The sequence below is a fragment of the Pseudozyma hubeiensis genome, assembly GCF_000403515.1.
Source record: "Pseudozyma hubeiensis SY62 DNA, scaffold: PHS58, whole genome shotgun sequence".
Lineage (NCBI taxonomy): Eukaryota > Fungi > Basidiomycota > Ustilaginomycetes > Ustilaginales > Ustilaginaceae > Pseudozyma > Pseudozyma hubeiensis.
Genome location: NW_012133840.1, coordinates 23074 through 39832, shown reverse-complemented (window position 1 = coordinate 39832; position 16759 = coordinate 23074). Strand labels below are relative to the sequence as shown.

At 56.0% G+C, this 16759-nt stretch overlaps 7 protein-coding genes across 7 annotated transcripts; 5 read left to right on the top strand and 2 right to left on the bottom strand.

The window, feature by feature from the left end:
* Nucleotides 1-29: 29 nt before the first annotated feature.
* PHSY_006113 (hypothetical protein) lies at nt 30-1451 on the top strand (the record flags this gene model as incomplete). Its single annotated transcript, XM_012336716.1, has 1 exon — nt 30-1451. The coding sequence occupies one exon, from the start codon at nt 30-32 to the stop codon at nt 1449-1451; it is 1422 nt and encodes a 473-aa protein (XP_012192106.1).
* Nucleotides 1452-1610: 159 nt separating this feature from the next.
* PHSY_006112 (histone-lysine N-methyltransferase) lies at nt 1611-4532 on the bottom strand (the record flags this gene model as incomplete). The annotated part of the gene is made up of 1 exon (XM_012336715.1): nt 1611-4532. The coding sequence occupies one exon, from the start codon at nt 4530-4532 to the stop codon at nt 1611-1613; it is 2922 nt and encodes a 973-aa protein (XP_012192105.1).
* Nucleotides 4533-5972: 1440 nt separating this feature from the next.
* On the top strand, nt 5973-8405 carry PHSY_006111 (PAB-dependent poly(A)-specific ribonuclease subunit; the record flags this gene model as incomplete). Its single annotated transcript, XM_012336714.1, has 1 exon — nt 5973-8405. One exon carries the CDS (start codon nt 5973-5975, stop codon nt 8403-8405), a length of 2433 nt encoding a protein of 810 aa, XP_012192104.1.
* A 271-nt stretch (nt 8406-8676) lies between these two features.
* Nucleotides 8677-10065, bottom strand: PHSY_006110 (chromatin remodeling complex subunit; the record flags this gene model as incomplete). The annotated part of the gene is made up of 1 exon (XM_012336713.1): nt 8677-10065. The coding sequence occupies one exon, from the start codon at nt 10063-10065 to the stop codon at nt 8677-8679; it is 1389 nt and encodes a 462-aa protein (XP_012192103.1).
* Nucleotides 10066-10923: 858 nt separating this feature from the next.
* Nucleotides 10924-13052, top strand: PHSY_006109 (hypothetical protein; the record flags this gene model as incomplete). The annotated part of the gene is made up of 4 exons (XM_012336712.1): nt 10924-11004; nt 11107-11208; nt 12163-12374; nt 12911-13052. 4 exons carry the CDS (start codon nt 10924-10926, stop codon nt 13050-13052), a joined length of 537 nt encoding a protein of 178 aa, XP_012192102.1.
* Nucleotides 13053-13622: 570 nt separating this feature from the next.
* PHSY_006108 (hypothetical protein) lies at nt 13623-15041 on the top strand (the record flags this gene model as incomplete). Its single annotated transcript, XM_012336711.1, has 1 exon — nt 13623-15041. One exon carries the CDS (start codon nt 13623-13625, stop codon nt 15039-15041), a length of 1419 nt encoding a protein of 472 aa, XP_012192101.1.
* A 565-nt stretch (nt 15042-15606) lies between these two features.
* Nucleotides 15607-16596, top strand: PHSY_006107 (hypothetical protein; the record flags this gene model as incomplete). Its single annotated transcript, XM_012336710.1, has 2 exons — nt 15607-15618; nt 15862-16596. The coding sequence occupies 2 exons, from the start codon at nt 15607-15609 to the stop codon at nt 16594-16596; spliced, it is 747 nt and encodes a 248-aa protein (XP_012192100.1).
* Between the last annotated feature and the right edge of the window lie 163 nt (nt 16597-16759).

Here is a 16759-nt window from a genome sequence, read left to right as displayed (position 1 = left end):
ACACACACACACACACACACACACACACGATGGCAAGAACCCAGCACTTTCCAGTGCAAGCCAAGATCCCCATCTATTCGGTCGGATTTGTCGACGAAAATGTCATCGTCTACTCGGGCGGAGGAGGCGCCGGCCGTTCTGGAGTCACCAATGCCGTCGTCGCAGCCCGCGTGGACCTCGCAGCGCAGAGCATTGACAAGCTAGATGAACTCAAGCTCTCACGCGACGAAGACGCTCCCATGGCCATGTCGGTCAACACCGCCAAATCTCAGCTCGTTTGCGGTATCAACAACGCCGCAGACGATGTCAAGCAAGGCACCAATCAGCCCGTACGCATCTTCGACTATACCTTGCAGCAATCCGCAGCCCCGCAAAAGGCAGCGTCGACGGAAGCCGAAAAGCCTGCTTTTTCCGCTGACAAGGGCAAAGCAAAGCAGCAAGACGTCAAAGTCGAACTTCGGTTCACCAAGGCAGCCTCGTCTATGCACATCCAGGACCCCGAACAATATGTCAAGGTGGTCGCTTTCAGCCCAAATGGTCGCATGCTCGCCGTTGCTAGTACCGACGGTCAGGTCGCGCTCCATCGATACCCGGCTCTCTCACCCGTCTGGAACGATGCCGGCGAGCCCTCGTCGTCCGCCCTCGCTGCAGCAGAAGCAAAGGACACCTCCATCTCGATCCCATCACGCGACTTTGACCATAGCGAGATCTACGACGCAGATTTTTCGCATTCCAACACCCACGTCGTCTTCACATCCTCCTCCAAGCTTGTCGTCTATGCCACAGATCCCTTTATCGAATCGGTCGCGCCAGATGCCGAAATAGATACCTCAGCCGATGCAGCTGAAGGTTATGCACAGACCATTCAAACCATCAAAAATCCGGCACTAGGCGGCAAAGGTCCTTGCTCTTTCCGCGCCGCTCGATTTGGTCGTGGCGACGCCAGCAAAGAGAAGCTCTTCACCGTCGTCAATGCCGCGCCAGCCGGAGGCAAAGGTCCCAAAGCCAAGATCCGCAAAAGTTTCGTCACAGCTTGGGATGCCGACTCGTGGGAACTCATCGAAACACGTCACGTCTCTGATCGACCCGTCACCGTCTTTGACGTGTCACCGGACGGCAAATTCTTGGCATACGGCTCTTCGGACCTGTCCATCGGCGTGCTCGACGCAAAAACGTTGCGGCCGGTGCTCAAGATCCTACACGCCCACGACTTCCCGCCGACGTGTCTCAAGTTCAACCCTGCTTCCAACCTGCTCATCTCTGCAAGTGCCGACAACACCTTGCGCGTCATCCCTATCCCGGCAAAGGCGCTCTTGGAATCCGCGGCGAGCGCAGGTGGCGCACTTGCTTTCATCTCCGAGACCAGGATGGGCTTCTACACCACCATCTTCCTCTCACTCCTCATCGCTGCTTTGGCCTTGTGGCTCCAGCGCAGCTATCTCACCCAGTAGACCAACCATCTTTTCACCTGCCACGTCACGCAGTCTTTCAGCGAACACGAACACTCCTCGAGATACCCAGCCCAGACGAGAGATGTTGGTAAGAATACACTGTAAATGTGATGAATAGCAAGATGATATGCGGATATGCGTAAGCGGCGTGTCTGGCCTTCATACACTGCCGTTGACGCTGCTGCTGACGCCATCGTTGTTGTTCGACGGCGTAGTTGAGCCCTTTCCCTTCCCTTTCCTTGCCAAGAGCTTGTCAATGTACTCTTTTGCAAATGCTTTCACCTTTGCCTTTTTGTCCGACGCCAAGTCCGTCAAGGTGGCGCCTCGTGCGGGAGGCCACGATTTCGGGTTGCGCATCTCCTTGCCCACGATCACGTTGGTCAGCTCCTTGGCGTGACGCTTGAAGCTTTCGCGCTCCAACTCGTCCTTGTGTTTCGACATTTGACGTACCACGATTTCGCCCACCAGCTTGCGCAATCGGCGTTCGTTGCTGGCTGCCAACTCGGCAGCGCCCGCGTTGGCGTCGACACTCGAGACCGCAGTTGAGACGCTGGTCGAGTTGTGCTTCGGATTTGAGTGGCTCGATGACGAAGACGATGAGTGCTTGACTCGTTTGTCCGGGTGACGAGACGAAGAGGAAGGACGCTTGCGGGAAGCGCTGCTCGTGTGACCACCGTTCAGCTCGAGCTCGCGCGCTGCTTTGGCGGCAGCTTCGGCCTCTTTGCGTGCACGCTCTTCTTGTTCGTTTGCCTCGCGAATGATGTCCTCGATCGACTTTGCCTGCGGAGCAGCAGGCTGTGGCGTAGGCTGCTGCTGCTGCTGCTGTTGCTGTTGCGACAATTGGATTCCTTGTTGCTTGAGCGACGAGACAAGGCCGGGAAGCGATTTGGCCAAAGACGACGAAAGAGCAGAAGCGACTTGATCCGGAGTAAGTGGGCTCTGACCTGAAGATTGAAGACGACTTGGCGTGAAGCTGCCTGGCGATGCTCTTGGATGACCGAATCCGTTCAAACGCTTCGCAGCTGCATTATTTGCCATCGAAGGAGGCGCGGGTGGCGGTTGCCATGTCGGCTGACTCTCGCGCAGATCTTGATCGCCTGAGAGAGCCGAGCCTAGTTCCGAAGATACTGCATTAGGGGCCTGGGCGAGGTCCAAGTCAAGAGCATCCTCGAGATCCTGCAATCTTCGGCGGTCGACCCACGTAGTCACTGCAGCAGCGTCTTTGGTGTCTTCGCCGTCGATAGCGTCCTTGCGTGCGATGCGGTACGTCATATCGAGCTTCTTCCATGCTCCAAGGAGGTGCTCGGCGCGAGAAGATACCTCGGCGTCAGCTGCTGGAGGCGCACCGATGAGCACAGGCGCTGGTGCTGATCCAGGGTCAGCATCGCCGTTGTTGTCGGCGTCAGTGAGCTCCGCCTTGATTTCGCTCTTGATTTCCAGGCTCGGCTTACGGTCTTCCTCAAAAATCTCGGCTTTTGGTCGATATGTGTCGGCAACGATGCGAATTTGGTCCTCGACGCCGCAATCGATGACCTTGTTGCGTGCGATGAGCGGCCATCGTGCGAGAACGTTGACGATAAGGAGCACAATGTCGCGATCGTTCCACCACTGCTCGAGCAAGAACTGCATGAGGATGAATCCATGAAGCTTGACGAGCGACTTTTGCACATTGACATCGGTGGTCATCTCCATCCTGCGTAGGAGCTTTTCGAGGATCTCGCGCTTGGGTCCGGCCTGTCTGGCGGCCGTCATGACGCGAGTGGCTTCGTGCTCCTGGATGGGCCGCATTTGCGGGATGAAATCGAGATCGAGTCGTTTGCCGCGCTTTCGCCGTGACCCCTTGGCTTCGGTCTGCTCAACCTCGTCCGAGATGCCGAGAGCATCGAGGAAGAGGTCGTCCATGCCGCTGAGGTCAGTCTGCGTCTTGCCGCCGAGGGTGCCTACACAGTTGGGCTCGCCGCAGAAACACTCCTGCGCATCGTTGCCGTAGCGGTCGACGTTGTAGTTGAAAGTGAGCTCTTCGCCCTTTTGGATGTCGCGTTTGGCAAAGATGCCCATTCGAAGATGTTTGCCAACCTGCCACTTGGACACGGAGCAGTTAGGATTGCAGCTGTGATTGATGAATCGCCCCTTACCGCCCTTTTTGGTCGCGTCGAGGTATTCGTTGGGCTGAAGCATCATGAAGTAGAAATGTCGTATCCCTTCTACACGGTACTGCTGCATACGATCCAGGAATGTGGGTTGATTCATGACCTCGCCAACGTACTCGTAAACGAACGTCTCCTTGGGTATGTCTTGGCAGGCACGGAGACCGAAGCCTTTCTTTTCGGTCTGGACGATGTCGACGTTGGCGTACTGGCGTCGATGGAAGCGCTGGTTGTGGCACAGCTTGCCCCAGCGACACTTTGAAGCGGAGCACTCGATCTGAGTCATGCGGTTGATACAGCCAGAGTAGTCGGTGCAGGCCAGATCTTGGTTTTCACTATTAGTACTGCAATCGCAGATCATGTAGTCGTCGAATTTGCCAGGTGGTCTGCCGAGCTTCTTGTCGTGATAGTCGTTGTAGGTGATCTCTTGGAAGGTGGCCATGGCTGCATCCTCCGCGAGAGGAAGATGCTCGATCAGTTGCGGTTGTACTTTCAGCTTCTGCTTGCGTGCAGAAGGGGTGGTTGCAAAGATGGAAGAAGCCTCATCATAAGGGTCGAGTGCGCTCTCATCGTCGATGGCCGATGGAGTATTCGAGGCTGCTGAATCGCTGCGATGCAAATCTGAGGGCGAGCGAGTAGCGTCGATGGCAGAAGGCGAACGAGGTGAACGTTTCAATGCGCTTGAAACACTGTGAGCTGCTGCACTCGTCGACGCTGTCTGTGGAGGCGGCGAAGGGGAAGGTGTGAAAGCTGGTGGCGGTGGTGGGCGTGGTGACGGTGGCGGTAAGGATGCTGAAGAGTGTGGTGAAGAGTCGGTCTTGACATCGACTGTCTGGGAGAACTCGCTGACGTTGCCTTCCACATTGGGAGGAGCAACAGCAGAAGATGGAGAAGGAGCCGCTGCCGACGCAGCGCCGCTATGTGACGAGTCCATGCTGTTGCAAAGGCCCTGAAACGGATGCGAGATGAGAGCGAGCAACGAGGATGTGCCTGCAGGCAGTTTTGTGAGCCGCAGTCACGGTGCAAGATGCGGATTGCGGTCACAAAGAGTTGAGCAGAATACGCATCGTCTATTCCGCTTCCACACGGAGGCTCTCCGACAGAGTGTCTGCGATGGACCGTGTTCAACCGGAAGAGCCGAGGCAGTGTGAGACCATTGACAGCGGCGGAGGGCAATTGACGTCCAGAGTCGAGTTGAAAGCCTGACGGATAGAAGAGCTTAGAAGGTACAGGTAGCGTGCTTGCGGGCTGTTACGATGGAGCAGGACGTTGATAGGGCTATGTGGATGAAGTCGTGAAGGAGCCATCAGAACCGACAAGATTAGGCGATGCCCCTTACAACTCGTTGCGACGAGACTAGAGGAGTTCGACCCTGCCACTCTTACACCAGAAAGTCACGACGGAAAGAAGTGGCGCCCGCGGCGTGCTGAACGGAAAGAGAGGTGTGACTGCGCGCTCTGGTGTCTCTCCCGCAAAGGGTTCAATTCGCGAAGAAGTCGTCTCACACAGAGCGCCGTGCTGCTGCTGCTGCAGTATGCGGACTGCGTTCACCCACACACAGGAAAGCCCGAACCAGAAATTGAGGATCGCGTTCCATTGGCCTGCTACAAAATTTGATTTTTATGCACCTGCCGTCTGTTAGCTCTCTACTTGTGCTGTTCCATTTGGATTTTTTTCGACGGTGCAGTTTGATGAGAGGCACCACACTGAAAAAAGAGGCGAGTTGAAGGACGAAGCAGCCGACCAGCGATGATTGAGGGCGATTCCTCTGCCTACGCAAAAGCCGACCGACACAGACGACAGCAACAGCAGCCAGCAGCAGAGCACGGGCAGGCAGGCTAACACGAACACGGTGCACGGTATCGAGAGTGCATGGAAATGGTCACTTCATCGACATGTCGGAATCGCCGTCCACCATCTCCTTCATCGCATCGCATCGCTGCCACTTCACTCGGAAGCTCCGTTCATGTTCGGAGGCGTAATGTCGAGTACATCCTCGACCCGATACTAACAGCGACCGCATTTCGCCTTGTGATCCCGATCGAGGGGCATCCGGAGATATCTCACCTTCTCGACTCACCATCATCGACTCACCATCATCGACTTCTCCGCCGTTCCCTAGCTCGCCTGTCTTTGAACATACAATCTGAATAAATGACGATCATCATCATCATCAGCAATGTATCCCTATTCTCAGTCGCAGCAACCGCCCTACCACCACCAGCATAAACAACAACAACAACCACAGGCACCATCTCCCTTCAACCACGCGGCACATCATTCTTCTGGACCTTCCCATCATCCTCAGCACCAGCACCATCAGTCATACCAGCAGCAGCAACCATCGCCGCACCAGCTACACAATCGGCCTGCCATGCAGCAACATCACCACTCGCAGCAGCCACAACAGCAGCACGTCCAGTCGTCGTCCGCGTTCAGTGGAGCGCTTCCTCCGAGGCCAACGCGCAGCTCGGCCATTCCCATCGTGGCGCCTGTCGCCACGCCTCCTCCTCATGGTATAGCATCGAAACCTGCACTGTCCTATGGTGCAGCTACAGCCGCAGGAGGGGCGTCGCAGCCGGAAGCAGCCAAGTCTCCCACTGGAACCAATGCCACCGCCTCGGCCCGGAAACCGTGCCGCAACGTAGCCATATATGGCCATTGCAAGTACCAGAATGACGGGTGTCCCTTTGACCACACTTCTGCATCGACCACTACACCACCGTCCCAGACTCCCAAGTCTCCTGCTTCACAGTATGCCTCGGGGCTCTCGGCTGCTTCGGCCGCGTCGCCTGCTAGCTCGCCCAACAAATCTCGAGGCGTCCTCAACGCCCCTTCGAGCCCCCTCAAGGGAGCCCTCAGCGCCCGCAACGTCGCAGCTGCTGTCTTCGTACCCAAGGTCAACGGCGCCTCCTCCCCCTCGATCTCAGCTGCCTCACCGGCACCAACCCCGAGATCGACGCTCGACGGCGTCACCTCGGAAGTCAGCGACATGAGGATCGATTCGGCAAGCTCCAAAGACTTCGCCGCTAGCGCATACACCTCCAACGGACCAGGGACCTCCAACATGTACACATCGAGCTATGATATCGATCCCATCAACAGCTCGTTCGACCCGTCCTACACCGCCAGCACGTCTCACGAGCAACAGATGGGTGCGTCGACTCCTTCAGCGCAGCCTTCGCGTCCATACAATCCCTACGAACACATGAACGAATTTGGCGATCCCACGGCGCCACAAGGTCCACCCAATCTCGGTCTAGGCGCAGGCATGGACTACTATTCAGCTGCCGCCAACGGCGCCGCCAAGATTCGTCAGCCGCTGCACTACCACCTCTACGCCCCACCGCTGCCGCACGTATCCAACCTGCATCCGCATCACCTCACTGCCAACGCCTTCTTCCTCCATCCTAATCAGCGCGAGGAACTGCAACGCAAGCAGGAGGCCATGTTGGCAAGCGTACCTCCTCCCGAGCTGGGTGGTCCGAATCTGCCCGAAGAGCTGCACGTCTACCATTCGCTCGTCCCGCTCGAGCATCCTGGGCCCGGCGCACCTTCCACGATGGGACTGCCTCCTGGATTGATCGATCCACGTATGGGCAATCCTGGCTCGAACGGTGCCACGGGCGCCTCGGGAGACCACAGCAAAGTGTTTGGATACCGCAGCCATTCGTACAAAGCCACTTGCACGCTCGATGGAAAAAGGTACGTGTTGCGAAGGATCGAGGGCTTCAGGCTGCAGCACGAGTCCGCCATCGCGCTCGTCGAACGCTGGCGTCGCATTCGTCATCCCAGCATCGTCAGCGTGCGCGAGGCTTTCACCACGCGCGCCTTTGGCGATCAGTCGATCGTTTTCGTCTACGACTATCACCCCTTGGCGACTACGCTGTACGCCGAGCACATGACCATCAAGGCAGCTCAGCCCGACCGTCGGACCGGTCGATTGCAGCCCGTCTCGATGCAAGTGCCCGAGCGCACCTTGTGGAGCTACCTCTGCCAGTTGACCTCGTCCCTACGCTCCATCCACTCGAGCAACCTCGCAGCGCGATGCATCGAGGCCAGCAAGGTGCTTCGCACGGGAAAGAACCGTGTCCGCATCAACTGCTGCTCCGTGTTCGACGTGATCGCGTACAATCCCGACGAAAATGGCTCGGATGCGCTCAAGGCTCAGCAATCGGAGGATATGGTCAATCTGGGTGCTCTCATCCTGAGCATTGGTCTCAACAGCGTTTCCGCGACCAACGACATTGGCTCCAGTCTGGCCACCTTCGCCGGTCGCTACTCTGCCGAGCTGAAGAATGTTGTAGCTTGGCTGGTTGGCCAGAAGCCTGCTCCAAATGAGTCGACGGGTGAAGACGCTCCCGAAGTGACTCGAAACGTCAGCGAGCTCGTCAAGGTGCTTGCCAGCCATTCTGCCGACGAGATGGATTCCGCGCTCAACTACACGGATCTCATGGAGAATTCGTTGATGAAGGAGCTCGAGAACGGTCGTCTTGTGCGACTGCTTTGCAAGTTTGGCTTTATCAACGAGCGCCCCGAATTTGATCACGATCCTCGATGGGCAGAGACGGGCGATCGGTACGTGATCAAGCTGTTCCGCGACCACGTGTTCCACTCGGTCGACGAAGCGGGTCGACCCGTGGTGGATCTGAGCCACATCTTGACCAATCTCAACAAGCTCGACGCGGGCACGGACGAGAAAATCATGCTCACCTCGCGCGACGAGCAGAGCTGTCTGGTGGTCAGCTACCGAGAGATCAAGAACTGTATCGAGAGCGCTTTCCAGGATCTGTCGCGAACACGCTAATCGTCGCAGAAGGGGAGGACTGAAGCCTATCTCTGTTTCTTTATGTATAACGATATTGGCGCGTAACCGCATTCGATTTTGTCATGCGAACGGCGAGCAGCACTGCCCGCTGGGATTGCGGGATGTGATCGCGACAGACGAGGAGAGACACACAGCTTTGAAGCAGAAAGACACGGTGACATTGAAGACTGATGACGAGTTGAAACCCAAAGACGACTACAGGACAAAGGTAGGCAGGAAAGATACAGAATCGGAACCAACAGGAATGAGTCTAGAGCTTAGAGGCCCTTTGCAAACGCTCGTGTTCCAGAGGATGAAAGTTGGGAGGCACATTGTGCAGATACGGCTGGTGGGTTTGCGCATGACCGGTTGGTGTGTTGGAAAAGTAGGGATGCGAGATGTTGGCAACGGGACTTGGTGTTGACGCTTTTGCCTGTGATGTGGGAGCCGGCGGTGACATGGGTGGATAGTTGGGCATGGCTGCGGTCGGTGTGGGAAGTGAAGCCGAGGGTAGCACCTGAGGTTGGAGGTGAGAGTGATCATAGTCCAAGAAGTAGTTGATGTCCTTTGCTACACGCTCGGGATACTGCCAAATGAAGCCCGCGCCCGAGTCCTCGTACAGATTCAAGGCTGGCTTGGGTAAGCGACACATGAGCTCCCAGCTCCTGCTTGCCGGGATGAGCGTGTTGTTGATGCCGTTCATGACGAGAACGGGGACGTTGACTTTGGCCATGGGATCCGTGTAGGCACCTCCACGTTGCTGTGGCAGCGTCTCCCAGCTCCTCCATGCCAATCGTTGGCAACGCAAAGGACCGAGCTCGCGTCGATCCTCGAGCAGACCGATAAACGGCGCTTCGGACGGCAACTTGGATCGGTACTGGGCGAAGCTGTTGATGCGCTCCCAATGCTGTTCGAGCGCTTGCTGGCCTGCCTGGGACTCGGTAAAGAAGGTGTGCTTCATGGCCTGCTTGACTTCTTCGGGTCGGTTGCCGTCATTGAGCGAGAGCCGCGATGCGTTCATGAGATTCCAGTCGTCGCGGGGCCATGCGATCGACATGGAACTTCGCGAGCATTCCTCGTACAGTCGCGCCGAGATGGCTGGACCTGTGGTTGCTGCTGCAACAATCTTGCGGACGCGTGTTGTGGCGGGACTCGGGTAGAGCGCAGTCAGCAAAGCGGCTGCACCGCCCATGGCAAAGCCCAGCACGTCGTATTCGGCCATTCCGAGCGAGTCGGCAATTGCGACGGCGTGTTTTGCCCACTTGTAGAAGGAGCCCATGTAGGGTCGCGTATCGCGGTTCGAGACGGATCTGCCGCAGTGGCATGGGTCGAAGATGATGAGCGGTCGTGCTTTGAGCAAATGTGCGAGGAAGAGCGGATCCCACATGTCCATGCCAGCACGGAAGTCGCAGTGTAGAAGCAGCGGCACTTCGGATCGCCTTGGAGGCTGCGGCAGAGGGGTCGAAGAGGAGCCAGCTCCATTCTCGGCGGCAATCTGGAGAAATGCATCCACCTCGACATTGAGCCAGCGGTATGCGATCTTGGCGCCTGATCCGATGTAGACAAAGTTGGTCAGCGTGGTTTGAACGATCTGCAGGCAGTGGCGCAGATACGGATCCGCGACTTCTGCAAACAGTTCTGGCTTGTTCTGGTCGTGCATCGTGTCGATTGTTCTTGAAAGCACAGCTCGAGTGGTTGGCGTGCTTGAGGACGATGTGGATGATGGTGATGAAGAACGAGGAGGATGATGGGCAGACAAGATGAAGAGAAACAAAGTGTGCTGTACGAGATCAAGGCTCTTTGCCAAGTGCTCCGATAGTCGTGCCAGGCACAGGACCGGTCGGGAAGCCGAAGCAGTAGCCGACCGAACAGACAACACAGGCAGCACCGCAACACGGGCTTGACATCCAGACAATAATGTTCTCGATTGATTCGAATCGCGTGCCAATTTTTCCGGAGACGAAGCGGTCTGGACCCTCTTTTTTTATTGTATGCTTCGAGAAGCTCGCTCTTCACCTCGCTCGTCACTACTCAGACGGCTGCTCGTACCTGAGCTCGCGTTAATGCTGCTGGCTCGCCACACTATCTTCGAGTTCCAAGCATAAGCGTATTTCAGGTCAGCCTACTCCAGTGGAGTGTGCTGAGGCTCCTGGGAGAGAGGTTGACCGCCACCATTTATTGCGTTCTGTTGCGAGCAGCCGAGTTCTCATCAAGGCGCTTGCCTGTTCCCGTTCAGTGGGAAATTGCAACTTTTTCCGGAGCGTGCATTTCGAGTCGAGCTTTCAATTGTCCCGCAATCCGGAAGCGCCGGCTGGTCGCTTGTCGGCCGGCACGAGTAATCGATCGGTGGTTCTATGATCCCATCTTGGCCCGATGCGAGGGTGGCCACTTATGCCCTGTTAACCTCCACACAAAGACATCTTCGTGGTGAATCTTCGTGGCGAAGATTCGATCGTGCCCACCATCTTCGCATCCGTCAGACGGCACCAACACACCTGTTGGCCGATCAGCAAAGGTCATGCGACCCGGTGGTATCAAGCAGAGGGATGTAGCTCCCGTGCAGACCTTTGCCAAAGCCGCGGCCAAGTGCTCGTCAGAGGTGCGTTGCGTTACTCACAGCTTTGCCATTTGTCATCACCGATCAGTTACTAACCAACGATAAATGCTCTCGTCCTCCTGGACATGCTCTCGTCTCCAACAGGCGCGCATCTACGGCCAATGCGTCACAGCCAACTACGAGAACATCGAGCGTAACATGTGCCAGAAGGAGTTCATCGCCTTCAAAGCCTGCGTCCAGCAAAGGGTACGTCTTAGCCAAGTCCAGCCAGCACTCATGCATCGACTCCCAAGTCTTCGGCTTCCACGCGTAGCAGATTATAGAGAGGAATGTCTGCATTCATCACTCAGTGCCGTGTCAGGTTTCTCTCGCTGACCACCTTTTGCTCTCTCCTTCGTCCCTCTTCGCAGCTTGGTCGCAAATGGTGACGACCTGAGTCTACACTTGTATACTACACCACATTATTGCAGCCCTATAATCGACAAGCTCATCTGATGTTCGCATTAGATTCGTGACTCGCGCCCACGTCGACCAATGCGCGTTTCTCTCACTTCTCTATGCATCAGGTAAGCTGCGTTTGGATTCATCGCGGTCGTTTGCGTAGGAACATCGTAGCGGCTTGTGATATCAAGCAGTTGTAGACGACAACGCTATCGCACAAATGAGCCTCGCGCTGATACGTGCGCGTCTGAGATAATGTACCGATCTAGGTCACGGGCCGAGATCGCCGAAAGGCAAGCGTCCACGTTATCTCACCGATCCTCACTTTGTCTTCACGCCTGACTTATAGGCTATGTCAGTCGCTGCACTTCCTTAGCTGCAGGAACAAGCGAGCGGAAGCGCATGCGCTACTCATTTAGAGCACAGCGGCCATTCTCTCTCTTACACGTGGCAATCTGCGTTCGGCAGACGGCGCAAAACACCGGAACAGGTCATATGACACCACCTCGGTCTTTGGGACATTCTGAAGTTCACCGCTCGACTAGATCCATGGTTTTGACCAGGAGATGCCCTCGGGCGCGGCGCAGTCCTATCATGTTAGAGCTCCGACTCGTACCACCGTGCTATCCGCTACTCGAACGGTGAATGTGCCGAATTCTCGCAGCGTCGTATTTGTGACAAGGGTACGGTAGGCCGCCTTGGAGCGGAGCTCACAGGCACGCGACACTTCCGGCTATCAGCTTGCAAATGTCAAGCCAGATCCATACAAATGTAATGGACGACGAGAAGCTTCGACCTTATCATTCATGCTTCATTGTGGGACGCCGGTCCGAACCTGTGGATAATCTCCGCGTTCCTGAACGACGCTCGCGACCCGTGAGGCTCATGTGCATAAATGTTATCAGCGAACAGCTGAGCAGCGCTTTGACTGATGCTGGCCGATTCAGGCGGTTGTTGGTCATCAACTTGAGGTACGACGTCCGCGCGGCTCGCTGTACTAGTGCACCAGAAGTCCAGAGGGAAGGGGCGAGTTCCCGAGCTTGGCTTTGAGCCAATCATGCCGACGTCGGACCGAGCTGAGAAAAATGAGCGAAAGAGCGTCAAGCACCCCGATGCGCCGCGCATCCCTGGCTGCTTCTTGGCTTTAACATTACTGCGGGTGCTCGCGTGGATTCTCACTCCAAACGCCTCAAACAGGGTCCTTCTGTGCTGCAGAAGCGTCCCTTGAACCTGCTTTTCCTGCCTTTTTACAGCTGCGTTAGCCGAAGTTGCACAGAGATTAAGGTCCGGTACCGATACTCTGTAGCACTCGACGTCGGTGCTTGGCAGACAAACATAATACTTGACACTACTGCATCATAACGATGAGGTATCTTCGCGCTTGATCGGGCATGAAGTGACTGATATGAAATGCATGTCTGATGAGCGTCACCACGAGCTTATCAATATCGTTTGCGTGGCAAAGGGCATGTGGAAAGCGCTCCCTCGTCTTCCTGGACACTTTCAGATACGACTCGCTTAGCGCCCTGATGCACGAACGGGCCGGTCAAGTTATGTCCCCGACGACCGACGACGAGTGCCTCTCGCTCGTTGCCAGTCTCAGCGAGCTCGGGAAAGCGATCGGTCAACCCCGCACTCAAGAGCTTTGAAGAGCTTATCCATATCGCTCGTGTGCCGCTGACTCTGTCGACGCTCCGATCCGCCACCGACGACTGCATGAGCTTCGACTCGACAACATCCCCGTCCTTCGGCAGCTCTACCGCTTCGACGTCGTATGACCTTGTGCAGGGTCCATCGATACCTATGTGGTCTTGCGTTATGGCAGCGCGTAGCCTACCGCGTGATTGTCGCCGCCGTAGCACCGACCAACCTTGTCCTGGCTCGAAGGATGGGAGAGCTTGAATGCTGGAACACGAGTACAACAAGCATCAAGCCTATCCCTGCACCCCGCGCCTCGCTTCCTGCGTCTCGGTGCAATTCACCACACGTCGACGCTATCTTACTATCTTACTCCATCCCTCCGCTCGAGCCTATATCTACCCACCATCATTTCCCTCTTTACCGGCCTCCCCATCAATCACACTCCTTCGGATTCCACCCTCTCCACTATCCGCAGTCGACCTGGTTCACCACCTCGAATCATACGACGCACCATCATAAACGACAACCACCGCTGACACTCCTCGACGTGCTTCCAGCGCCATCGCCATCTTGACAAGATGAAGGTTCACTCATCCTGGCGATACAATTCGCCGTTCGTCCAAGTCCTCTTGGTCTCCTTCGTTTGCTTCTGCTGTGTTGGTCAATTCAGCGCCATCGGATCTCTCGGAGCCGGAGGAACCCAGTCCATCACTCTGTCCAACATCACCAATGCAATCCTGTATGCCCTCTTCGCGTTGACCGGTATCGTGGCCGGGTCCTTCAACAACCTCTTCGGTCCTCGTATCACTCTCTTCTGCGGCTCGCTCGGCTATGCTCTCTACGTAGCAGCACTCTGGGTCTACCAAGAGAAAGCGCAGGACTGGTTCCTCATTTTCTCCGGTGCCGTCCTCGGCATGTGCGCAGCCCTCCTCTGGACCGCTCAGGGCTGCATCATGCTCTCTTACCCTCTCGAGGCCGAGAAGGGACGATCCTTCGCTTGGTTCTGGGCCATCTTCAACTGTGGTTCCCTTCTCGGTGGTCTCATCGCCCTTGGTATCAACCTCAAGCAGGGCGGACTCGACGCAGTCAAGACCACCACCTACATCGCTTTCTTCGCCGTCATCATGGTCGGTGTCGCCTCCACCTGGACCCTCCTCCCTCCCAGCCGCGTCGTCCGCACCGACGGCACGCTCGTCAAAGTGGAAAAGAGCAACACAGCCAGGCAGGAGATCGCCGCTCTGCTTAGCACGCTCAAGAAGCGCGAGATCCTGCTGCTTCTGCCCATGTTCTTCGCCAGTAACTTCTTCTACCCTTATCAAGGATCGATCGCTTTCAAGACATTCGACTCGGCAACCCGAAGTGTCAATGGTGTTGTGAAGGCGGTCGGTCAGATCGTTGGTGCCTTGATCCTTGGCTTTTTGCTTGACAAGCTGCCCATGGGACGAAGGAACCGCGGCCTTGTTGGTCTTGCTGTCACTGCATCCTTCACCATCATCGCTTACAGCTGGGGTGTCAAGTACCAGATCCCCATCACACGTGCTACTCACTGGGAGCGCAAGATCAACTACCACGACTCCACCTTTGCCGAGCCCATGTCCATCTTCATCCTTTACGACATTGGCGATGCCTTCTACCAGGGTCTTGCCTATTGGATCATGGGTGCCATCACCAACGACCCCTTCGAGCTCGCCCGATTTGCCGGCATGTACAAGGCTGTTCAGTCGGCCGGTGCTGCCGTTGCCTTTGCCATGGACGCCACCTTGGTGCCTTACATCAACGAGATCGGTGCCGTGTTTGGCCTCATGCTCTTCTCGTTCCCTTTTGCCGGTTTGGTCATCTGGGGCATTCGCGACTCGAACTACGAGGTTGAGAACCAGGTTTACGTCGACGAAACAGCCGCTGAGGAAAACAACACCATCGCTGTCCTCGAAAGCGGCAACCAGGCCGCCCCTCAGTTCGACCGTCAGTCGTCTGGTAGCAGCGAAAAGAAGATCTAGAGCGTTTCTCGGCTTTTTTCAGGTTGCCCTCCCCCTGACTGCCTCTTAAGAATGAGACCAGTTTCTTTCCATACCCCAAATAGCTCCCGGTGTCTGTAACCCTAGCTTTGTCACGTTGTCACGAGAATTCTTTAGATGCCCAGAACGGTCAATGTCTTCGAGTGTGCTGAGAATTTGCGAGCATTTAGGAATGCCACCTGCTTCTGGAAAGCCAATAGAATGTCACCACTAAGCTCGCATGAAGGATCGCGCTCTCGGCCAATTTTTGGTTTGACAGCCGAGATGAAGTCAGCGTGGTCAGCGTTGCCTCCACAACTATCGAGACGACTTTCGAAGAATCGCTTGCTCACCTCGATCCGACAAGCGAAAGCTTGGTCATCATTCCTTCTGTGCCTGCGAGATCCTTTGCTAACGACGTTCAGTAAGACTTCAATCTACGCCGGCCTGGAAGTCGGCTACCTCTCCAGTTCACGCCGCCAATCAGCATGAACAAGAAGCTCATTGAGCTCAAGGACAGTCTGACGGGGGCTTTTTCTGTCGCAAGCACCGCGTCGAGACCGCCGCAATGGCTTGCGAGGTTGCTGGAGAGCACGCCAGGTCTACCATCAGATGCCGTGCCACACAATCGTCCAAATCATGCTGAACTTCAGGGCGTCATTGCCGAAGGTTCGTTTCACCCAGCTATCGAGGCTTGTCTCCACTTGATCAATGTGAGTGCCTTTCTACATGACGCAAGGCCGCACTGCGTAGGCAAAAGGCTCTCAGAGCACGGACACTAACATCGATATTGACCCCGAACGCTCTTGCTTCCGTGGTACAGGGTGATCTTTACTCTGCACACTTTCTCGTTCGGAAAGCCCAAGGAGGCAGCCGGTACCTGGATTGGCTGCACGCCATCCTACACAAGCTCGAAGGCGACTTTCGGAATGCCAAGATGTGGTATACCGACCTTGGCAACAGCAATGTAGGCAACAGTCACGAGGCACCGAGAGGGGAAAGGCAGCCCGACGAAGCTCCCATCTTCGGCAGGTTCCGGGAATTCTGGTTCGTGCCTGCTGCCAATGGAGGAGCGGGCGAACGGAGCCCAGGGACAGACCTCGACTTGCACAACTCTGACCGCCTTCCGAAGGACGTCAAGTTGACGGCACACGGGCACACCGATTTGATTTTCCTTTCGACGCTTTCAAACAGAGCCTCTTCCACAAAGACCGTTAGTGGCGAGTTCGTCGCACGCGAGATGGAAAAGCATCATAGCACCACCACGCTCGCCGAAGACAAGATCAGAGACTCACAGTCAGCTTTCAGCCTAGATGAGCTCGAGGTCTTGTACGAAAGCGTATCACCAGAAGCTGTCGGAAACGTCACGCAGCTGGAGCTGGCTTGGATGCTCGAAGCCATGGTGAACGATTTTGGTTGGCGCCAATATGGAATGGCTGACGCTGTCCAGGCTCTCAAACTCGAATCGACGCCAGCTCATCAGAAGGTCGACGACGATCGTAAGGAAAAGGCTTCCAATATGGTCTTCAACCCGGGACAAGGTCAGAGGAAGTTCTGAAAACGCGATGCAACTGCTGTTGCATGTGCCTGCTGTTTGCATGTATGGTATTAGGGCGTCTTCCAAGCATTTCAGTCTAGGTTGGAATGCTCCTGGCGGTCGGTTGCTGCCGTCTGCGCGTCAATCCAAGAAAGTTAGCTAATTGCGCTCGCGGGAGGAATTT